This window comes from Camelus ferus, chromosome 1 (assembly GCF_009834535.1).
Source record: "Camelus ferus isolate YT-003-E chromosome 1, BCGSAC_Cfer_1.0, whole genome shotgun sequence".
NCBI classification, from domain to species: Eukaryota; Metazoa; Chordata; class Mammalia; order Artiodactyla; family Camelidae; genus Camelus; species Camelus ferus.
The window spans coordinates 63,861,002-63,886,592 of NC_045696.1; the positions used below are offsets into that span (position 1 = coordinate 63,861,002).

A 25,591-nucleotide genomic window follows, 5' to 3' on the forward strand; every position below is an offset into this window, starting at 1 on the left:
AAAGCTGTAGTTACCCCCTCGTCAATGACTTGATCCCAAATGAACCTTAACACTGCTCTTACAGAATGTGAATAAAGCTCACAAGACTTTCAGAGGGTGATCATATACGCTCCCCCATTTTACACTCTCATTTTAAAATACACATTTAATCCAGTGCCTTACAATGCACGTTTTTCTTACCCTTATTTTATAAAATTTTCTTCTTTGGGCTGAAGATCACTCACATTTAAACTTTCCTGGCACTATCCTGCTTTTTCATCTTTGACAATTTTTGTAGAACCTGTCTTAATTTTTCTACATCTATCAACTTAGTCTGAGATGTGCAGAAATTATGACTTAGTTATCACAAATTGGGTATTTTATTGTTTAAATTTTATTTAAACAATAATTATTTTAAAACACGTTTTGTAATATAATTATACATCTGATTATTTACAAGCACATGGTAGCTACCTCACTTTGACAAAGATACTACTTCATCATTTGAAAATATTAGAAGAAAACATAAATTACCCTATTAAATCTTCAGGAAGTAAACTCTTCAAACTTTCTGGCTCCATGAATATTTTGAACTTGAATTGCACAAAGGATGAAAACAATTTAAAATGCACCTACTTTTGGGGCTTCACATGAGGATTGGTTTGTTAGTGCTGATAACAGTGAAATAACTGCTAAAATGACTGAAACATATTCTGTTACAAAACTTCTAAAGGAATTCAAAGACTGCCTCGCCATTTATTCACCAGAAATAAATCACACTCCAGACCCTGTGTACCCCTTATGGAAGCAATCGTGATTTTGAGTCTTTTCCTAGTTTTGACTCTAGCCAACCACATGAATCCTGGAGAAGGCATTCTTATGCTCTGCCGTATTTCACACATCTAATGATCACCAAATCTTTTATGTATCATTTATGAACAAAGTTCTGGGAGGAATTATAAGGAACGGGAGTTCATAATCACAGGGTAGATGGAATTAAGTGATCTTCCAGTTCTAATACTTAATGATGACTTTTTAGTAAGCCTCATATATGACTGAACATGTTACCATCATTAATGACAATGATGGTCCTGGCAGCAAATGCAATTAGAAAATTTTTTTTAATAAATTCTACCAAAGAAAATAGCAAAATGTATTGACGAGTATCAAGACATGGAAAAGAGCATTGTTAGACCACAAATTACAACTGTGAAACATGAGGCATGTGAAATTCAAGCGTTCAGAGAAGAGCCACATTAAGAGGCTTGTTAGACCATGGATTTGGTTATACCGTGGGGTCAAACTATTACCCTAGGTGCACAGGTTTCTTTCTCTCTCCCTCATTAAAATAGAGACCACTTAAAAGATGCTCTCCAATAACAGAATTATAACATGATTTAAGTATCTTTAATTACTCATCTACACAGATGACCTTAGATCAAGCACAGGCAAAATATAAACTGCAGTTACATCTACAAGTAGTGTGAAGGTTTTTAAAAATAATACACAGTTCATTCATAGTGCACAAGTAAAAACAAGAATAAGTTTTAAATATTTAAACACAAAGCCATGATTATTCAAAAGGTAAGCTTATTTGCGAGCACATTTCCATTCTGCTAAAGTACCTGAAACTATAGCATATATCAGCTTAGAGAACTGAAATTAAAAAAAAATTTCTCTGATCCCCTTTATCAAAAACTAAAATACCACATTTCTTTTTGCAGATAAATACATTTAAAATAAATAAAAATAAAATCGACTAGTTAAGGAATTTAACTTTTAAACCTACACTCTGTATCTTATCGTATGTAAAATTCTCAGATTATACGATTAGGAAGTACCACTTTCTGCAATATTCCCTACTCATTTTTACACTATTCATTTCCATCCAGAGGCAACTTGTGGGAAGGAGTCTGCTGTTGTAAAGCCTGGAAAGGTGGGATGATACAAATAAAAGAGAACATAAATAAGCCACTTGGGAAGGCTGGTTGCTCCACTTACAACTATAGCTCAGCTGAACTATAGTTTAACCATGAAGCTGTAAGAACTGCTTGTTTCCTATCATGCATTATCATTCATAAACTGATTTTTAAAATTGATGCCCTGATCCAGTAAATTCTAGATAGAATCTATTTACAGTTACTCAGTCTTCCATACAGAGCTCTGTTCACTCTATTCTTTGCAGATTCTGACATGAAAAACAAATGATTCCTGGTCTAGTTAGAATTTAACTTCTGTATATTGAATTTGTTTTCATTTGTTACAGTTGCATACTTCTGTATAGTGATTTGTTTACAACGGAATCATCTGTAATTTCTGAACTACAGACACAAAACACAGGGTTTACTGTTGAGAATCTGAATTTAATTTTTTTTCTTTTAATAACATCTGCATTTAATAAATACTTCACTTTCAGTGGGGCAGGGGTGGAGAGGCTTGGCATGCTTAGTCTGAGACAGCCATAAAGGGAAAAAAATATTAATCTATGAAAGAAGTCATATTACTGAGGGGGATGGGGAATATCTGGACTCTAATATGGGATTTCTAATAGTATTTTTTTATCATCTATTTATATATTTAAATTACAAATACTGATCTCAAAGAAATGGATACCCGACCACCCCTTTCTTAAATTTATACAAAGGGTTGTGATAAGTACTGACTTAACATCAGCCTTTTGCCTGGGGGGAATCTGTAGGAATACAGCTCAGGGCACTTGCCCCTGTCCATAGCTCTCAGAAAGAAATACAGTCCTATTCCTTCTTCTTTAGAAATAGATCTGTAGTTGTAAAGTGGTTGTGTTTCATAATTGCAAAATATTAATTAATAATGCATGATGTCGGCTTCAGTGAGGGTGTTTGCCCACCGGCCAGCACTGGTTAGAGGGAATTAACCAGTGATGTCATCTCCTAACCTTTGTACACAATCCTGGGGCGCTCCACCCCCTTCCTATTTCCCCCTCCCAGGTCTAAAGGACACAGGAAATGTTCTCGACCACTCAGCTACCAAACAAAGTATATTGCTACTAGCTGCTTAAAAGTGGATCTACTTTTCTGATCAAAAAAACTATGTCCTGAACTCTCAGTTTCTGAAATATTTTGTGATATCCTTCAATGATATGACTGATATAACTTGCATATTAAGTGTCAGATATTAAGAGAGATCACAATAAAGAATATATATTGATGGTAAATTAAAAAAAAAAAGGTGTGGCAAGGGAACTGTTACCAAAACATAATTCGAAGAAAACTTGAAATTAAACTGGAAAATAAAAACTGTCACACAATGGGCATTTTTATTAGAATAAAAAAGGCTTAATGAAATGGCAGCAAAGAGCAGAGTTAAATGAAAATGACATTTAAAGTCAAAAATGACTTTGCTTTAAAGTCCTTTAGCCAATAAAAAATATTTATGTAAAAAACATGAAATGATGTGAGGATATTATTGTAATTGAACTGCAATGAATTAAACTTTATATTTCCTTTAAATCTTCAGCACAGAGGAGGATGGTCAACATTATTCTAACTGCTGAAATAATTTCTATTTAAAAATTCAGTCTTATGAAAGAAAGCTTTTTCCTGAGGGCTAGTTGAAATGTTTGACAACAGTCTAAACAAAATTAGTCAGTTGATTATTCTTAATCTTTCCTATCCTGTGTCACAATCCAATAACTCTGTCAACAGGTGAAAAAACACTGTTAACAGAAAGCCTAGCTCAATTGTACAACAGCCAAATGAATGAATTTCAAATGGACAGAGAACAAAAACACCAACTGAATCAAACAGGTAAGCTGCTACTGACTTAGCCTGGGAAGGCAACTTTCTAAGCTGTCAATGAAGAACTGAAATCTCTTTTGCTGAATATACATGGAATTACTGTAGCCCAAATCGATGTATTTGAGGGTTTCTCTGTTAACTTGCTTTGTTTTACGTGATAAATAAATAAACTGAGTTATCACAGTCAAATAGTTTCTGGGCATAGAACATTATAGATACAGACAACAACTCAGCGGGCTACCATCATCTTATATACAATTTTTGATAGCCTTTAGAAAACTGCTGTTAAGTTTTATTTCAATACACCTAGCATTCTTTTTCTGGAAAAGAAAGTGACATCAAGTAACATCAGCTAGTGAGTTAGTTGAACTAGTGTCACCACAAATGAGACAACAAGCAGGAGAGCAAGTTTCTTATCTTCAAGGACTGAGCCTAATGGCCACACCGCTTAAATTATCCCAATTTGTCACTTCGGTACAATAAAACAGAATGTTAATGTCATTTCCACTGTTCTTCCATTCAAAAGGCAGCTGATGTTTCAAGCGCCTCTAACACATATAAATTATTTTTTCCCATGACTTTATTTTATGTTTAGAAAGGTGGAAGAGCAGATGAAAAAAAGGCAGGACAAAAGACTTTGGAGTTTTCTTTCTTCAGATGTATGCAGAGGTAATTATGAGTAGGATTCTGTGAAAATAAACAGAATTTTTATTGATTAAATTTAGGTCTGGGGAGACAAATGTAAAGTTTCAAAGTAAATTTTACTATTGCATGATCATAAAAACATTGAAGCTTAACTGTCTAAGTTTGCTAGCTTTATTAAATTCAAAATAGCCACCATAACAATATAACATAACTTTATCAAACATGTGTATGAATCAAAAAATACTAGAATTCATTTCTTATACAAAGTTAAAAACATTAAAATTGGTTGATAGAAAGATTTTACATATGGCTATGTTGGGTATAAGCATCTTCAGCAAGTATCAGAAATATCAGATAGTTACTCAAAACTATCAGGTTGAGGAACTCCATGCATCTTAAAACTGTCATCAAGAAACTATTCCTTAAAGATATTTGGTAACTTTTTTTAAGTGGTCAGAAGGAAGCAAGGTGACCATTTGGCCAGAATGATTCTTTTCAATGGATTTGCAAGGTACAGCATAGATCACCTGTCCAGTTCATAGATATATGTAGCAGTTCAGAGCTGTAAGTCCTGAGGGCTGGGAAGAGTAGATACAGACAAGAAATCAAGGAAGTGGGGACTGTCTTCCTATACACAACCTGGCTCTGAGGACTGCCCCGCCTGCAGTTGGGACAGACACTCTGGCAGGAAAAGGTATGTTCCTGGCAGCAACGGTAACTCCCAATGTCACACTGACCAGCTTAGGGAAACAACACTATTTTGTAAAGCACTGGTTGGCTTTGGGCTTCCTTATTTCATGAAAAGACAGAAACGTATTTTATATTTTTAATAGAATTTCTGTGAATTTCCCTGCCAAAAAACCACATTTGTAAACAAAAATATCAAGTAAACTCTGGTGCTGAAGAAGAGAATCTCCAAATCAAGAAGACTCTCAAAATGTTTCTAACATTAACTACTGATAATAAATATGATGATGAGGAAGATACCATAACTTCATGGTTTTAAAAGAAAATTTTCATCACTGGAGTTGTATAAAACATTTACAAATGCAGACATTTAAAAACACTGCATTATTTTTGGCCTGTGGTAAAGATGATTGATACTCAGTTTCTAGACATATTTTTGTATATATCTCTACATCTGTCTTAACTTATGAAAGAGACAAAACAAAGTAACAAAGCATCACTCTAAATAAAGCTTTCTGGCTCATTCCTCTCATTCACTGCTGGTGTACGGTTCTGAATGATGCTTGTCTGAGCTGTGCTTCCCTTTCTGGCTTACTTTCTCCAACATACTGCCCCTACAGTAGAGGAAAGGACGTCGTCTGGTTTAAGGACTTCTGAACTGAATGCAGCAAGGGAGAGAATCTGTCACGTTTCTATTCTTTTCAGTTCTGTGTTGCAGGCTGCCTACAGGGTAAGGCTCACAGATAAAGTAATTAATTAAATATTTTAAATAAATGACAAGGTCTTAATTATAGCATTTTCCCTTTCTCAATTTCTTCAATAAAAGCAAAAGACTTACTAATTATAATTCTTCAGGAGTAATTTACAATTAACTATGCTACTAAGGGAAGTCTTTAAATATGCAGTTATTTTACTGGGAACAGCTTATAATGCCAGACTACAGAATTAGACAAGAGCCCATACATTCTGAAGAGTCCTAAAACCTACAGCTATCTAAGTTACTTTAAACAGAAAAATGGTTTATTTGAATGTTTTTAAACATAAGAGAATAAGATTAAGAGCAATTATTAAAAATTTTAGTCAAGCCAAATATAAAGCTTTGCAAGTTAACATACACATTATTATCCACTGAATACAAATAATGAGGACTAAAATAATGAAAGTTACAATTCAATTCTTCACACACAGAAAATCTATGAGCCACCTGCATATTATGAAATATCTTAGCTTTGTTCACCTTTGTTCTGTTCAACACGAGTTCTAGAAGATACTTTTAGTTTAGCCACAAGGCAATCAAGTTATTCAAAGGGACAGTATACATATGAAACTTAGACTCTAGTGTCAGAGATTTCTTCTTTTTAAACTATTTACTTACATTAAAATTATTATTAAGGAGCAAGTAGGATATGGTTAAGTAGGATGATAAACTATTATAGTAAGTTTAAAATATAAATTTTGTGTTTAGCCAGTACCAATGTAGTAATAGGACTTTTACTCACTTATTACAATTTATTTCTCCTGATGGAGAGCTTCAATAAAAGCATCAAGTTTTTCTTGAATTTCCCTAACTTTCTCTGTGGAGATAAAAAGAGATAATAAATTAGTTAAAAACTAATTTATTTTCAAAGGCATCACTAATCACAGGAGATGAAGGGTCTGGGATACTTTACTTTGGAAAAGGGGGGAAATTACCTCAGTGCCACACACCATCTTATACCCAAATCAAGTTCAAATGGATTGTAGCAGTATCTCTTCACAATTTTTTGGAAAGGGGAGGAGGATGGAGGTTTGTGACAGATCCCCTTGAGAATCTAATAAAAGTTATGGATCCTTACACAGAAAAATCAAGTAGATATATATATATATAAAATTATGTATAGAATTTTAAAGAGTTCTCAGATTCTCGAGCTAACCAAGGACTCATGGTTAGCAATATCTGGAGCAGAGAAAAATATAAAATAATAAAACCACTTTTTAAAATTAGAAGAGAATACATAAAAAATAATTAAAAATTAAAAAACCCCAAAAGATATAGAAAACAGACTTATGGTTACTGGGTCGGGGGGGAGGGTATGGGAAAGGATAAATTGGGAGCTCGAGATTTGCAGATACTACATACAATATATAAAATAAATAAATAAGTTTCTTCTGTACAGCACAGGGAACTATATTCAATATCTTGTAGTAACTTATAATGAAAAAGAGTATATGTAAGACTGAAATATTATGCTGTACACTAGAAACTGACACAAGATTGTAAACTGACTATACTTCAATTAAAAAAAAAAAAGAATACAGGTGAGTACATAACTGGTCTTCAATTGGGAAATGACTTTCTAGGCATAAAGTAATGAGAAAAGTTACCTATGGAAAAAATAAAACCATGAAAAGGGCAAAAACACTTTAAAAAATAAAAATGTGCTTTTCTAGCTGTGAATGAAGAAAGGAAAGTTTAAAAACACCAGAGCCCATGAAGACAAATTTACATTATTTTATTTGATTTTGGGTTTTCATATTTATAGATGTTCAATTTCTCTCTGAAATACAAAAATTTTCTTCAAAATGCAAACTAATCACAAGACTTGTCAATCTCCTAGTGCTAAAAACAGAAAAAGCCACAATTTATTTACTTCATTGATAACTTAATCATTCAACTCTCATTTTAAAACACAGGTTATATTAAGCACAGTAACTAATATTTTTGTCCTGTTAACATAATTTAACATGTTAGTGAAAATTATCAATTAAAGTGAAGTGACTAGTTCAAACCTGGTGATTTAGAGGCAAAACTGTAAAGCACTCTAGAGAAAAACCATATAAGATGCATTAATATTCAACATTTATATCTTTTACAGTCAAAAATAAATAACCTTCAATTGAAGATATAAGTATCCCTTTTTACGAGTGAGCCAGCATTTGTGGTAAGTAGCCAATAAAAAGGGAAACTGTCCTTTTTATAAATTCTTATTAGCATGCAGGAACTTAACAAAGCCTACGATGGTTGCATATAAAGACCATAATGGCATCATCTTCTTTTCCCAGTAATTTAGCACTTCCAATTCTTGGTATTAGTCTGAGACTAACACACACCGAAAAAAGCAGGGGAGGAGGGGACCCCTATTGTTTTAATCAAACTATTTACTGAGAAAATCTGATAACAGTTATCACAAAGACAGCATTAACTCCTTCTATATAAAAATTTAAGCTAGAGAAACTAGAAAAAATAATTCCAATCCATGTCTTGGAAATTCAGTCTGCACTTTTTGGTAGTCCGTATTTTCTTTTTTTTTTTTTTTTACCAGCAGTCAAACCAGTAAACATACTTCTTTTCTCAAAGGAAAGCCACATTATTATATTTAAAATTAATCCATCTAGTTGCTTAGAAATAGCTTCACTTATTTTCTTTACTAAATATTTAGAGAGTTCTAGATATTACAGCTCATCAGTTGAAGAATTTTTAAAGGGGGCAGGATTAAGAGAAAAAGAATTTTTATAATTGTTTCTCGTAGAATTTTAGAAATGAATGGGGTTTTTAAAAAATCATCTAGCTTAAACAGCACAAGACATGAAAATCAAAAACAAGTGTTTAGAGCCTTAGCAGCTCTCTAAACTCTACACTGAGAACTATTTCTACTTGGGAAAATGGTACTGTATGAAGAAAGGAAATCCCGTTCTATCTGCTCCACGATCTGAGTAAAATCAGGCAGGACCAGATCTATCCAGCTTTTTGCCCTGTCAGTGACCTCCATGCTCAGCTGGACAGACTGTCTGTGAGTGGGTGGGACAGTAGCGTCACTCACAACAGACTGTTCAGAGCAAGATCTACTTGTATTGAAAGAGACCAAGGGCCACTCTGATGCAGGTGTTTGAATCTGAATCAAATTCAAATTCTTCTAAAATTTGAGACAAACAATGGTTTTCATATAGATGAAAGCTTAAAAAATGAATTTTAATATAAAAAACAAAAAATTAGCCTTTCCCTTTAAAAAGCTATTTTTACACAGTATTTTATGATCAGAGTAATTGTGATAAATGTATCCTTTTAATACTAAATTTAAAAACTAATTTCTTCACTGGTTCCCTCACTTACACCATGGGCTTAATGGAGTAACATGGGGACACACGTGATACCTCACCTTTGAGAATAATTCCTTGCTTACTGTCTACTTATTGTAAGTCTGTAAGTGGCTACTACGTTTTGGGTGATTACAGATCCCACATTTTATTTGGTTCTCACATAACCCTGCAGGTATCACTGCCAAAGATGAGGACATTAAGCCTGGAGAGTCAGCCTTGTCCACATTCCTCCAATTTAGAAACACATATTAGACCTGTTACTGTACAGATTCTACATGTAGCCAAAAAAGTGTTTATTATTTCAAGTGTGCTTGTTATATGTTTCACCTTTTATGTGAAATAAGACATTCTGATAAAAATTAGGGAATGAAATTGTTATCGAAACACCTCCTAAGTAGTTATGTTTCCAGGAATGTCTAAAAAATGTGTAATATGCTACCATACTCAGAGGAACATTATTACTGTTTGAGGAGACCAGACCTCTCTACATTTGGAGAAAATCTTAAGAGAATCATGTAAGAGCATGCAACTGGACCCAAAAGGCTCAGCGTCTTCAGCGTCTACAACACCTGACTCACTATGCACGCTCAATAAATACCTGATAAATGAAGTTCCCAAAAACATGGCACAGACGAGAAGGGCTATAGGCTATCAAGAAGGAAAACAAACAAACAAACAAACAAACAAACACGTGACAGGCTTTCTGGATGTTACGCCAGGACCCCAAGAGCTAGGGCAGGCTGGGAACAGGAGGCAGGGTACACACTGACAACAAAGACTAAGGGAAGCCGGCGGGTCACCTGAACCACGTAAGCAACATGGGACAGAGAATACACAGGTCTCACAACACAGTACGCGGTGAGGGCGGGGGTGAGGGTAGGGGAAACAACTTCGACTTAATTTTTGCACCTTATTTAAGAAGGGTAAAACATGCTGACTACACAAGCACACAGCTTTGGAGAGTAAACTGATTCCATGCTTTACAAGGAAGTTATATTATAAATATTAAGCAGCATAATTTTCCATATTTGATTTCACTCATTTTAAGTTCTGATGTAAGTTTCCAGCACTGTCTTGTGTATTAACTATGCCATCTGGCTGCACATAAAACTGAATTATGCATAAAAATCAAGTTGGAATGTTAGCAATTAAAACTTTCTACTTTCTGATCCTTCCAAATTAATGTCTCAGTATTACAGTGTTTTCAAATCCTCAAATCTAACTGTATTTAATTTATTCACCATTAGAAATTACTTCCCCACAGAATGTGTACAGATTAGCATGCTAATTATAAAGCAAACTCTTTTTTCTATTAAAATTCTGTATTAAATATTTATAGCTAGAGAACTCATAAATTTGTGAATTACCTGATAAACTAAACCAGCTCAGGAAGGGATTAACAAACTGCTATTTCTGTTACACCGAAATAGCCAGCTCTACATGTAGTGAATACTGAGTCTACTTTCCATTCACCCAATGTTTACTTAAAAGATGAACAATTTCAAACATCAATTCATTGTGTTTCTTGATTGAGTCATGAATATTCCCATAATCCCCGACTCATAAACCGTCAGTCTGAATGAAGTTCCTTCTCTTTTTTCTTTTCTTCAGATGACTTGACACCCATTCATGTTCTGTGTCTCTTTATCTCCACACGAAATGATACTGCTACTCTCATTTTCTTTTTGAGTCTTCTGATACTTGCTCTAAAAGTCTCAAATATAGACTAATCTGTAATTAGGTTCTGAATACACTGTGAGTACCAAAAGGCCAAAGCCGGGAGAAGGTTCACTTCAGTGGTTAATAACAGTTTAGAACAGGAACAAAGAATCACACACAAAACACTACCACATGCACTGAAATCAACCTTTTAAAACTTTTGATGTTTTTCAAGAAAGCATAAAGAAAACGAGCTGCAAACTTGCTAATGGCAGTGTGCTTTAAACAAACCACAAATCCAAAGACCCAAATGCACCTCAACAGAACTGTTTTATAACATGCTGAGCACACATTTTATACAAAGCTTGAGGACACCTTGCAGGTGAGATTTTGCTATACAAAGCTGTTCACTAAAGGACTGAACATTAAAGGAACACTTCTTACATCATACATATTGTTTCTAACAGGCCTGCTTTTCTTTAGACAATTATACTCTGCTCTTTAGAAATTCAGTATTTAAAGGAATCGTCTTAGGGAAAGAAGAAAACAAACAAAAAAGGGTGAACAAGAGACTAGGTTCAGAGTCTCAAAACTATAGTCAAGATCTTAGATTGAGCACAAGAAAAAATGTATACCTTTTACAGTTGAAAGGAAGAACCAAAGAGATTAGAGTCAAAGATACATAGCTAAATCTAACACTTAGCTTCTGAACCTTGTCCTGTAGCTTTTTTCCTATAAATAGGTATGATTACTTCTAACCAGACTTATTAATGAAGACCAACAGTATACTTCTGCTTGTTACAGAAGAAGGAGGCATCATCTCCTATGTCCTGAAAAGCTGTTTGAGACTAAGACAGTAATTTCAAAGCTGTGTGGGGTCCCAGACTTCTGTGGGTCTGTGTAAAGGTGGTAATAAGAGTTCTCTGGGTTATTTCCAATTGTTTCAAAATTTCAAATGGAAATTTTTGTTTGGGCTAGAATTATATCTATTCTTGTTAACGTTTATTTAGGCTGATTAGAAGATATAATTGTAATTCCATGTTTCAAATTAAAAATGTAAGTATATTGTAGCCAGATCTTATAAAACATGGGCTTCACAGGAGTATACAATATTAAAGGAGTGCTTGATGAAAAAAATTGTTAGGAATCCCTGGTCTAATGCCCCTAGTAATCAATTGGGTATGATTTTTATAAAGATGAGAACATATTAACAGCTATATGGTAACATGATCTGGAGAACTAAGTGTCTAGTCCCAGCTTTGCCTTATGACTGTACACAAGTCACAGTCCTAGTTTATTTATAAAACGAGGAAATCTGTTCCCCAAAATTCAAAGCCCATATTACTTTAAAACTTAGGACTGAAATGTTCTATTCTAACTGATCGTGTTTTAACTGCATCTTTAAAAACTTGTTAATGGTCTTTTGCTTGTTCCTTAGTATCCTTTTATGTGATGTTAAGCTCCTTGTTAAAAATGCAACCACAAATGATAAAATTATTCTCACAGGGTTACATAATTCATTTTAGAAAGATCAGTTTTACAATGTTTCTTCCAGGAATCAATGCGGGACTGCTTGTATGAATTACCTACTTACCAAAAAGTCTGTCATTTAAAGTCACTCAGGCCAGCACAGAACTTGCTATATAATCGATGTCCATGAATATTCATTCTTTGTTCATTCATTTATCGTTGAGTGATCTAACTTAACCAATACCCAACCCAAACATTCAAGATGAGCATTTAAAAATTTGCTATTACAGACCCTAAAACAATGTGATTCAGAAAGAAAGCTTCTACACGAGGGTCTGTGAAGTAAGTTATAATTTATATCTGTTGAATGTGTAAACAGCTCAAAGTGACTTGTGGATACATTTAGCTTTTATTTTTTTTTTAACTCTTTTAAATGTAAGCATTTCTATTGGGCTCCCTTTGGCTAATACAGTCAAAACATCTTTAAAAAAATACTTTCTTGGTATTTTGAAGCCTATTCTCTAAAAGACTTCAGTGTGGATGATCAGAGTAGCAGCCTAATACTTAAGCATTTATATTGGTTAGGCCCTTAAACTTTCATAAATGGATGGCAACCCTCATTTCAGCTCAGTTATTAATTTTTATGTGCTTGTCAATAAAGAATAGCACCATTCCAGGTGCTTGTCAATGTTAATCAGTGTGAAACTGTGAACTTTCTGCTGCTTGATACTTCTTCTAAAAGACTCAGCTGCAAGAAGAAATCACACTTATGGACAACAGTATAGGGGCTATGTAATTCATCTATTTCTTTAGGTATCATATAATTTGTCTTTAGATAAGCCAAACCAAACAGCCATGCATTTGGACTGCATCATTTTGACTTTGCCAGAATTGCTTATGTTATTGGCCTACACTGAGGAGCATCACAGTAAGAGTCCCATGAAATTCATGATTATGTGTAGTCATTTGATTTACTATATCATAGACTCAGTGTTTGTGAGGACGCATGACATTTCTCTCAGGTGTGTGTACTGGGAACAACTATATTTCAACTAAGCCACTGCTGTGCTGTTGTCTGACAACATGTAGCCACTATAATCATGCAATCAACTTTGTTTTCCATTCTGCATCAGCTGCTGAATCCAACTCCCTGTGAAACTGAGTCCCCCTAAAACCAAGTTCCCCTGCACAGTTTATGATTAACCTCTATCTAAAACTGTATCCCCTTTCTTGACCCATCCCTGTTCCCCTCAGGATTGAGGAATATCAAAGAAAAGGGGGGAATGAAACTGAGCAGGGCCCTGTGGGGCCCTCCCAGGTACAAGGCCCTTGTGTTCCCCACTTCTTGTTTGACCTTTCCTGAGTCCCAAAGAGTAGGGTCAAGGAGTCAGTGATTAGAACAACAGAGTCACATGACTCCTAGTTCCCCCTGAAGGGATGCAGATAACAATCTGATGCATTTCTTTGGGTTGTTCTGCAGAAATTAAGACCCCCACCTGATGGAGGATGGTGACCATTGACTCAACACAAGCCCGTAGACCCCAGAAGGGCTGGAACCAGAAGGCTGATGACTGAAATTCCTGAAACATTATCCTGTTACCTCACCACCAACCAATCAGAAGAATGTCCACCAGCTGATCAGGCACCCTGACCCTCAACCCTAATGGCTGCCTTTAAAAACCCTTCCTTGAAAGTCATCTGGGAGTTCAGGTCTTTTGAGCATGAGCTACCTGTTCTCCTTGCTTAGGGTCCTGCAATAAATGCTGTACCTTCCTTCACCACAAACCTCTACCAGTTGATTGACTTTGCTGTACATAGGGCAAGTGGACCAGAGTTCGGTTTGGTAACATTATTAGGAAGTTCAGGGCTAAACCTGCAGCTTACTTAGAGTAAAGTACACGGAACCCTTAAGTACCAATTTTATCCCAAGTTTCATGCTGTTTCACTTGCCTGGACTTTTTCTCTTCCCTTCCATCCAGCTTTTCCACCTAAGTATTTTACCTTTTGAACAGGGTAGATCTTTGTAAACTGCCTCAAATTGTTTTTGTGATAAGGCAGGGAATTTATAAACAAATAACCTAGTTTGTAGAAGATATACCACTAGGTAGCTGATTAATACAATACACTATAATATTCTAAAATGGTCTTTCTATACTGGTAATGTTTTTTAAATCACTAATTTAAGAACACTTTAGGGGAGACAACATTTATCACATTTAACCTTCTATGAATAATCTCTGCATGGGAGGGAAAAAATTATCTGTATTTTGGCTCAATTCTTGGAAAACTCGGTGATATAAATATCTATACTTAAACTCTATATTTTCAGCAATAGAAAAAATCATATTTTTTATGGAATTCATGATCATCTTCTTTAAAGTTAGATTCCACTGTAAGATTATAATTACCTCTGTGAATTATTTTATTCTACATCCAATACATAAAATGTTCCACATTCATTACATCTATCAACTCAAATTACAATGAAAAAACTACTTAGAAGTTATTTTATATGCTAACTCATTAATGATAGGCTGATTTTTCTAAAAAAAAAAAAATACACAATTTCAAAATGAATACATTTTTCCCCCACAGAAAAACCTAAATATCAATAAAATTTAAAAGCTATGATATAGGTCATTAATTGGGAAAGCTAAAAAAGTATTAACCTTATCACCAGTAAAATATTCAGTCCCAAACAACTGAGAAGGCTTTAAAATAACACATCATTTTTTCTTTTCTATTTTCCTCTTATTCTTAAAAACATATTTTATTCTGAATTTTGTTAGGAGGGAAGTTGAAACATTTTAAGAAAAGGAAAACCACCCAAGCAGCTCTTAAAGAGGCAGGACATCATTTATCACCTGCAAAGACAGATTTATAAGAAGAGGGCCCATTCTGTTCCTTTAAGACTGCAAAACAGATGGGAAGTGAATGGACAGTCAATGGGACAAGAAAACACATGGGAGGTGCTGCTGTATGTATGTTCCCAGCATAAGAAAGAGGTCAAGATTGTAACTGCATGACTGGGTCCTGGAAAGGGTCTTTCTTCAAGCTGTTACAAAGACAAACGCTGTTCCTCATCCTGCTGTCAAACTGTTATAAATATTGGTTTGTCAAAAGACCTTCAGTGCTGAAGCTCTCAAAAGGAGGCGTAACAGACGAATGAATCATGAGAATGATTCTTAAACAGTCAGCTCATTAATGTAATTTCAAAAGTAAAAGAAAATAATACAAGAACTGAAGATGTAATTCTGATTTATGAACAAACTAAAAGTTTATGGGAAAATTATGGAATTAAAAATTGTAGGCTTTAATAAAGTTATGAATTAAGTGTGATGAAAAACAAAAATGAAATACAATTACAGCTCAAATATGATGATGTATTAGGACAAAGTATTATTAAACTTATCACCCACAGAACTAATATGCATTTGTGTTTTGTTAAAGCTGATTTCATAGATTTTCAGTTATTTCTCACAACAACCCACAATTTCTCACAATATCAACCCTGTTGATACTGATAAAGAGGTATCAATACTGATATTGGTTCCATAAGTTAGAATAAGGCTCAAAGAAATAAAATAACTTCAGAATTAATTTCATGTATTCACTAATTTAGAAAAACCCCTTTAAATTATAAGTCACAATTTCTTTTTTTATAGAAAAGGAATAATCATAAAATTGAAATAGCAATAAGAATGCATATATTTATAAGCCTATGTTATCTTTTTTGAAGAATGAAACCATTACATGTCTTCAAGAGACAAATTTATTGATGCAGATTCTAAATTAATTAATTCGCTAAGAGAGTAGGCCCTAAAACTAACAGATTGGAAATAATATAAAAAAGGAAGCCAAATTATATGAATTTTGTTATCTATGGCCGCCCACAAGCACAAACTCAAAGACTAAAGATGAACAGAATCCCACATAAATCTAAAAAGATACTATCTCTAACACAAGTTCTTAGCCCCAGCTTTGCCATAAATATTTATGTAACTGGCTAAATCATTCTCCTCAATGAACATCAATTTCCCCATCTGAACAATGGGGATAATAACTTACAAGCCTCATAAGCCTTTACAAGGCAAACATAACAAACTCTGTAAAGTGCAAAACTCTATATAAATTTAAGGCACATATACAGAGTTCCAAGCAGGATTTGGATTCCAAAGTACTAAATGACGCAGTTATATGAGAATACTTTCTATTCCCGAATGCTCGCCTGGCTTACTCACTGCCTTATTGATTGTCAGCAATCTCAAAACAAAACAAAACCAATTTCAGGGGAAGTGAGAATGAAAGATTACAAAGTTAAGAAGACAGTGGATGGCTTAAAGTAGAGGCAACAGCCTAAACATTCAAAGGTTTTCCTGTGTAAAAGAGAAGCATGATCAAAAGTAGTTAGAGTGCATGGAAGACTCAATCCAGTAGTTTAAGATAGGAGCGACCTGAGCATTTCTGAAGAAAGGAGAGACATAATGAAGGCACAGGCACACACAAAAAGTGCCAGGGTCCTGAATAGAGGTGGGGATTAACTTTAAAAGCAGAGTGATTTTTAGTACATGTTTCGCTACAATATAGCCTGACCTATTTAAAGTAATGGATACCATAGGTTTTATTTTTACTAATGCTGCTTATTCATCTCAGTGAACCTTTTTGAAATAACTTTGTATGAAGAAAAGGAAGAGAAATTTAGCCTTCTCTGATAGATGAGAAACCAGAAATAGGAGCAATGACAACAAATTGAGGAGGAAGCCAATCCAAGATCTCTTCATGAAAAAATATGTCCCAGAAATGCGACAGAAATTACATGCCTAAGATAACATAAAATTTTTGTTAGAATACAATGTTACACTGGTTATCTCTGGGCAGTGGCAACTGTTTAAGAAATTTTGCCACCTATATTTCCTAAATTTCCACAATGCATATGGACTAGTTCCATGATAAACAAGATTAAAACACAAACGCCTAAAGTTCTGGCAGCGCAGTATGTGAAGCCAGGTACACATGACTCAGAATATGAAACAGTGACAATAAAAGGAGAGGCCAAAAAAGACTTAAACTCCTTGGCCAGAAAAAAGATCTACCTGAAGTGAATATATAAATAGCAAACTTCATTCTACAACTCAAAATACTAAAACTAAGGAACAGATGAAGAGCTCTTCTAAGAGAAATTAAAACGGACTATTTCCATACGCAGTAGGTAACAATAAAGCAGAGAAAATCTATTATCTTAAACGGGCTGTACAAGCTTAAAAACTTCACTAGTTCAAGAAAGATTTCAGTTCATCCACAGATGACAGATTTATGAAGGACAGTTACTGGAAATGAGAAGAATTCAAAGTGAATTCCAACCATGAAGGATGATGCAATGATGAGCAATCACTATGTGGCCCCATGAAATGTCTCCTGGTGTCACAATCAGCAACAGGTTATTTGGGAAAATACTCAGTCACTTTTAAGAGTGTCATATCAGGAATTAGCTTTATTGTTTCTATGAACACAGTAATTAAGAATATGAAATTTTTAAGGTAATTTTTTTAGGGTTTATTTATTGCTTACTTGATTTATTGACTGAAGTACAGTCAATTATGAGGTAATTATGGATTCTGCTCATTTGGGAAAACAGTTTAGAAATATATAAAAAGGCAAATAATAAATAAATAAATAATTCCTTTTGCCTTTATTAACCCCTCTCTCCAACTATTCTGAGAATATTACTTCACAGAAGTTACCAGTTCAATGTGCATCAATTTGTCCTTCAAGATAGTTCTGTTTTTAAAAAATTTTATTCATATCTTGCTTAATTTTATTTTTTAATATAGTTTCACAGGCCAGTGGATTTGTTCTGTGATTAGATTTAATTTTCAATGACTAGATTCCATGTTTTCCATCTTCGAATAGAGAGAATAGCTAAAACATAATTAAAAAACAAAACAAAGTTCAATCCCAAACATCAAGATATTATTTCATTCTAAACTCTCAGTGAGGGAGTGGTAAGCATTAATAAGAAGAAAAAAAACCCCTTAATTTCTAGCTTTAAATATGTGCATTGGCTTTTTTGTACATAAGAATACACACATCAAAATAACACACAAACAGAATCTACTTTAAAATGATAAAAATTCAATCCATAAATTATTGAAGAGCACTTTTTTATCTTTTTTCTCACTTTTAATCAGTTAAAATGTGAATTTTAAGAAAAAAGAATATACTTGCTAGTAAAGCCCTGAGTATCAGTAGCCTCTGTAAGATTACAGAAAAGTAAATAGCCTTTTAATCTTGAAACAATTTATCAATATCCTTCAATGTTTTCTTTAAAAAAACAGTCTTAAGGCATGAAAAATGTGCTGGATTCCAAAAGCCCCATTTTGAGGCTGAATTTTCTCATCAATAACCCAGAAAGCACAGCACTCAGACTTATCATGTGGAATTCTGCGTGTAAATAACTGCTTCTCTAACAGAGGACTCTCCCTGAGGATTACTTTATTCTTTGTGTCAACCCCTACTCTCTCTCTCTCTCCCTTTTTTTTGGCTACAACACAAAGGCAGAGTCTACTTCATCTATGTAGACTCAAGGTAAAAATAATCCTTCACTCTCTTCCTTATCTGCTTTGTCAATTTCACCTTGCTATGAAAAATATTTCACAAAAACACAATTTAAAAATTCAATCACTTTTACTGTGAGATGCTTTTAAAGACCTCAAACACTGATAACATAAAACAGAAAGAAGTTATTTATTCTGTAGTGAAGGAGAGAAACATTCTAATCTTCATTTTTCAAATATATTCATTTCTACTAACCATTACAAAAGGTACATGAATGTCAAAGAGAATAAAAATATTCCAGTCAACTTCAAAATACCTTACAAACATTAAAAAAAAAAAAATAAGAGTTTCGGTGAATTGGGTGGCAGTTAGGATTAGCAGTTAGGACACCACTGGTGACCGAAAAAGAAGTGGTTCTGCTAGGGATGAAAGCTAGACCACAAGGGGAGAATGCAGCAATTGCAAACTACTCTGCAAGAGAAATGAGGTGGGAGCTTCCTGGCATGACAGAGCGGAAGAATGATTCCTTAGGATGAGAAAGCCTCCTTCTCCCTTTTTTTTTTTAAGTCATGAGAAGGGGGCTAAAGAAGAGTCTGTATTAAGACGTCATAATCAAACATTCAGTGAACACATATAATACATGACACATGAAGTGTGGTGAATTTATGAAAGAATCAAATCACTCTGGCAGAACAGATCAATCACAATAGACACGAAAAACATTTTTTTTCCTGAATTGGTTATTTTGGCTGATCTGCAGTTGTCTATAGTGGGAAGCCTGCCTTCTACTCAATTAAACAACACTGGCAGTACCTGAGCAAGATTTCTAACCACTGAAGGAAGGTAAATAAGCAGGGAGTAGGAAAAACACTAGTTGAGGACCAAGAGATAATGATGCAGAAGAAGCACAGTGAGAGACATTAAAAAAAGAGACAAAGGGAAAAGACTGCTGAGAAATGTGCTGGAGGCTGGGAGAGATGAGAATGCAGTACTGAGGTTCTATAATTATTGGTCAAAGAAACAATAACAGTATTTCGCTATAAAAGATGCCACAGGGCTTACGGTTTTCACAGTTGCCTAGGTACCTAGAATTCGACAACTCATTGCTCCCCTCTCCTCCTTTTAATCTCTTTAAAATTCACTTTCTTTGCTTATGTCTACAGAAACAAAATGAACATGCTACTATAAATATAGCTTAAAGAACACATTTTCAACAGTCACATTAGGTATCAGACTACAAAAAGAAGATTCATGTCAATTTTATTTCAACTGATAAAATGACAGGTTGTACCGCTGTAAACAAGGAAGAACTCTCTAGAGTACTGGTTCGGGGACAGGAGAGTCAGGGCACTGGTGCATGGCAAGAGTCAGCCTGGAGGTTGGTCAAAATATGCATGCCCGAGCTCTACCTCTGGAAAAAGAGTTTTCTCCCTTTTCTATAATTTTAAGTTCCAGATGCTGACTATAATAATCTTTTTAGGATAATTTTCAGTCTTGCACTACTTCATGGCCACTATTTTCATCCATAAGGCCCTCAGGGATTCTGCAGGTATGGCAGAAGGCTAGGAATATGGAGTAACCACTGAAAATTAAATTCAAGAGTATCTCGGTATCTTTCTTTTCTAAACGAAGAACAAAATTCTTGCTGAAGTTTCCATCTAGATATTTTCTGACTACTTTTTATCCCCATTTTAATGTGGCATGAAGACATTTCTTAAATATCTTTATTAGAATAATATTCTAGAGCTAATGAAAGCCTCTTCTGATAGTGAAACAGCTAAGGTGCATTTCTCTTCCACCTCAGCGTTTAAAGTGGCAGTTTTGCATCATTCTGCTGCTGCTCCCTCTTTATCACTGTAATTTCAAAAATGCACTAGGTACATTAATTATGAAAAATAAAGTTTTCATTATAAAAAGAATTTCTATTACTATCTGGCAGCTCAGAGAAAAAAGAAATTTCTATCTGTTGTCTATATTTCTTAAGTTTTTTGCATCAAAACCGAATCTCCTGCACACTAAGATACAAAGCTTGTATTTTTACTCCATCGTAATTATCAAGAGAAAGTACAGGATGGAGGACAAGAGGAGACTGGGAAAGTGAGGAGACACAAAGAGGATCCCCACCAGCATTGTGTGTGCTCCCAAGAGAAACAAACTTTACGTTTCAAGAAACAATTGCTTGCTGTCTGGGAGATGCTCAGGCATCAAACAATAAAGAACAGTCAACAGAGGCAAGAGGCCGAGCACGCTGCTGCGACTCCTGCTCTAATCCCCGGAGCTCCAGTAAAAGGGCCAGCTGTTGCCACCTCGCGTAGGGAGTCAGCAGAGCAAATTAATCACGGGAGAAAAAAGCTGCGGATATTGGAAAATTCTAATTTACCAGCCTCTTTAAGCTACACTTGTTTTTTTCAAAACATTCAGGACATCAAACTATATTGTTAAAATAAGCCTGTGCAATGGTAGCCCAAGTAAAGGAGTTTACCACTGTTTTCACAATCCATTAGTAAATGAGCTATAAAGATGAAACATTCAGTTTTGACTGAAGCTTGTCTTCCCTTTATGTAAAGTACAAGAAATATGAAGAAATACACTAAAGCTTATTATAAAACATTTCAACACTCTCAGACTAGCTCAACAAAAAGCCTCAACTTAGGGTAAGTCTTTATGCTCAATTAAAGATTCTGTATCTGTGATAGCTGGACCTTAAGTCTCTAAGCACAAACACACCACACTGAAAAGTTGTATCTGAATTTTGGGCAACTTGGATACTACTTATCTGCAGTGGAATTGAGCTGAGTTTAGTTTGAGACATGCTTACAAGCCGTATAAAAAAATTAACTTCCTTCAATCTGTTTAGTGCCTTCGTTTACACTTTAGTGTCCTCTTACACAGATGTTCTAATTCTATCAAAGTCTTCATATTGTTTGAAAGTTTAAGCCACGAAGCTTTTTGTAGTGTAGGAAGTACACAGGATGGTAATGATCACGACCATCATCATGACCATGACTAATATGTATGTCTTTCTGACCCACTCAGAAAGGACACTGTTAACTACAGAAGCTTCCAAATAAAAAGGACCATTTTATGTAATTATATTTTCCAATGGCTTGGAGGTTTTCCTCAAATTAGTTGTTAAAAGACCCAGGCTCAAATCTTGGCTTTACCACTTACTGTGTATGTGTTTCTTAGGCCCCCTTTCCTTTGTCTATAAAATAAGGAAAATGTCCCTATAAGAAGGCACGTTAAAAACAGAGCCTACTATCTGGCATAGGAAATGTATTCAATATTAACTCACATTCATAAATAGTTTCAAGTTCTGATACAAAAATGAAAAGGAATTTACTGCAAAATAAAGAGAGAAAAATCTAAATGATGGGTAATATCCCTTTAATTCCTGGGTATCAATGACTCTTGATTATGTACAAAGAGAATGAAAAGTGTAATTGGGCTTTAGTGAACAAGAGTTAAAAAAGAAACCTAAGCTCTAAATCCTATGCATCTGATATCAAGGTTCAAAAACTCACAATAACCTAGTTAACTGTTGATACAATATTTATAGAGCAAACAAGAAAAGAATCTCATGCTGTACTGATGAAACTCAGTTTAGCAACATTACCAGCAAATTCTCCCAGTGTCCAGATACTCAGTTTCTGGGCTGGATGAAGAACAAATTCCAAAAAAAGTCTGTGAGATGTAAGCACTATTACTTGTTTTATATAATGACAATCATAAAATAGATTTTATAAATCATAAATAGATCATAATTGAAAGAAAAACTTTGAACTGAGCTATAATGTACCAATTTTTCCCTCTCTAAAGAAAGCATTTTAAAATTGCAGTCTGTTTCAATAAATAGATTGGACACATTATTAAAAAATCATGCTGGGAATCCAAATAGATTTTTACCTAAATTAATACTATATTTAAATAGCTATAAAAATCCTTTGAAATAAAATTCACTACAAAATCAAAAGATTTCATCAAGGTTAGAGTGGACAAATGTAAACACTGGACAATTCTAAGTATGACTGGACACTGCAAAAAAGGAATTAAGATGGAGAGATTAGCTATGTATCTCATTAAACTGTCCAGGAGGCAAACCAGTCTTTCAACATCTTCAGAGACCATGTTTTCAAAAGTCTCAATTTCTCTAAATTATTTTCTCATGATCTCTGATCCATTATCAGCTATAAAAACAAAATTAAATCTTTTTTACCCTTTTCTCAGACTTAGGGAACAGCTGTAAGAATATTACAAAGAACATACTTTTTCATGAATCATTTATAGTCATTATGTCCTGTAAGCCCAAATATCCTACTGTGTAATAGCTACAAATAAGGATATTTTCCTAAATAATCCCTATCTAACAAAGCTTAAATATTCACATTGAAGTATTAATAAATACCATGTAACCCTCAGATCCCATTCAGGTTTCACCGGCTATCCCATTAATGCCCTCTAGAGCAAAAAGATCTAGTTCAAGACCACACGTTGTATTTAGTTTTCATGTTCTTTAGTCTCCCTCAGCCTGGAACAGTTCCTCAGTCTTCCTCTGTCTCTCATAATCTTGATACACTTAAGGCTTACAGGCCAATTATTTTGTAGAGTGTGCTTTAATTGGGGCTTTTCTGATATATCTATGATCAGATTTAAGTTATACATCTTTGGCAATTAAATGGTAGAAGTGATGCCAGGTTCGTCTCACTGCGTCCTCACTGCACACAGCTCTGATTTGACCATTACTGACCACTTGATTAAGATGGTTAGTGCTAGGCTTCTCCACTGTAAAGCTATTCTTTTTTCCTTTTTAATTATTTTGTGTGGAGATATTTTGTGTGATTATATAAACATCCCACTCCTCATCACTGATTTTATTCATTTATTTATATAATTATCAGTTAATAGTCTTGTTTTATTCAGTGGGCTATAATTTATAACTGTCATTATTTATCTTGATGCCCAAATTGTCCTAGTTTTGGCTAGGAGGAGCCTCTGCACACTGGCTTCTGTATTTGGTTGACATGTCTCCATCATCCTTCAACTACTTCCTTACTTTCTACATCCTAAGATGTCCCAGGTTCATCCTGACCTTTTCCTGCTCAACCTGTGGAATCCACCACATCTCCAGAGTCTTGGTTCCTTGTATGACTCCTCTCCCATGAGTCTACTAGGACAGAAACTAATTTCATGGCTTGATTTCAATAGTGAACATGGTGTATCTTCTCCAGAATATGAGAGAACACTGTACTATTTCATATCTTAAAGGACAACCAATTGATGAATCTCCAAAGTAAGGTGGTAAAATGATTTAAACTTGGGCAAGTTTAAGACTGGCAAAAAGTACGATGCATCAAACTTCTACCAATCTCTACAATACTCTACCCTGTACTAGTTTTGAAATTGTAGTAAAACTCTGACTGCCTCACTTTCTCTAAACTCCATTAACCAACACAGCATATTCTAATTGAATATGTTATACTAGGAACCTTGGTCTGTGTAATACAGTAGTAGCTATTAACTTTGAAAGTTTTCTGGCTGAAAGTGTCCATGACCATATTCCCAAGTGTTAGACTGAAGATAAACAGTAAGGAAAAGGTACTCTCAAGATTCTTTTTCAACTAGTGGACAAAGTCATGGCTCATCTCCTTCAGTGTGACTGATGAAGCTGAGTCACTGGTCAAACACTTGCTTCCAAGGACATTATTTGGAACATTAACACGAACCTAATTTCACACACACACACACACACACACACACACTGGTAAATCATTTCAAGCATTTCAAGGGAGTCATATGATTACTTTCTCAGGAAAACCAACAGGAGAACATAAGACTTGGCTTGGCAGTGCACAAATCTGTGTTAGCAGTACACTTCCTTTAAATAATCAAATTGGGAGTGGAAAGTGATGAGGTCACACAATGCCCTATTATAGAACATGAGAAAAGACATATCATTCTTTAATCACTTAAAAATGTATATGCTGGTAAAACACATGAAGTATTTCACTGTCTAATAACTATCCTATGAAGGATACAAAAGAAATATATCTGCATGCATTGTGACACTGACACATCTCTTCCTGTAACTGTATTAATTTAGCATAAAATTACGAACTAGGAACTTCCAAACAGCTTTTTGAACCAATTCTCCTCACTACCCTGTGAAATAACTATTATAGTAGTCATTTTTACAAACAAAGCAGCTAAGGCTTCTTTGGGAGATACCCTGCTTAGTACATGGTAGCCTAGATTTAAACAGACCTCTTAGGAGTCTTATACTTCCAAAGCAGCATGAAAAAACTAAAATGATAGCAAGAGAAGATGGAAATAAAAGTTGTAGAAAAAAAGGAAAAGAGAAAGAACTAAGAAGCTGAGATAAGCACGGAGGAGGGGAGAGAAGGAGGGGACAAGCCGTGGGGGAGAACACACGGCTTGGGCACAGAGAGAAGATGGGGAAACGCTGCCTGGTCTCTCCTGGATCGTCTAGTGACGGTATTGCAGGGATAAGTATTCAGCTTACAAACTGTTTTCAGATTTGAAGAACTGCTTTCTATTGAGCACATACTATCTTTTTTGGACATCCAAAAACTCAAAGATAATAAATTTAAGCGTACATTGAAAGGAAAAAATTACTGTTTCATGAAGCTGAAATAAGGGAAATTTCTAACAAGGTAAAGTAACTAGTAAATTTTAGTATGCAGCCCAAACATCTTAAAGCTAAAAATTCACCAGCATTCAAGAAA

At 34.6% G+C, this 25,591-nt stretch overlaps 1 protein-coding gene across 4 annotated transcripts in view; it reads right to left on the reverse strand.

Annotated features, from left to right (window-relative positions):
• Positions 1–1,364: 1,364 nt before the first annotated feature.
• OPA1 (OPA1 mitochondrial dynamin like GTPase) overlaps positions 1,365–25,591 on the reverse strand; it is an 83,420-nt gene continuing 59,193 nt past the window's right edge. For 3 of the 4 annotated variants that reach the window (XM_014554412.2, XM_006178955.3, XM_014554413.2), the window contains 2 exons: positions 6,587–6,661; positions 1,365–4,442 (listed from right to left, as the gene is read on the reverse strand). In XM_014554412.2, the coding sequence (XP_014409898.1) occupies positions 6,597–6,661 (65 nt within the window). In that variant the 3' untranslated portion in view covers positions 1,365–4,442; positions 6,587–6,596. The remainder of the gene's footprint in view (positions 4,443–6,586; positions 6,662–25,591) is intronic. The other variant, XM_006178956.3, reaches the window with a different exon arrangement.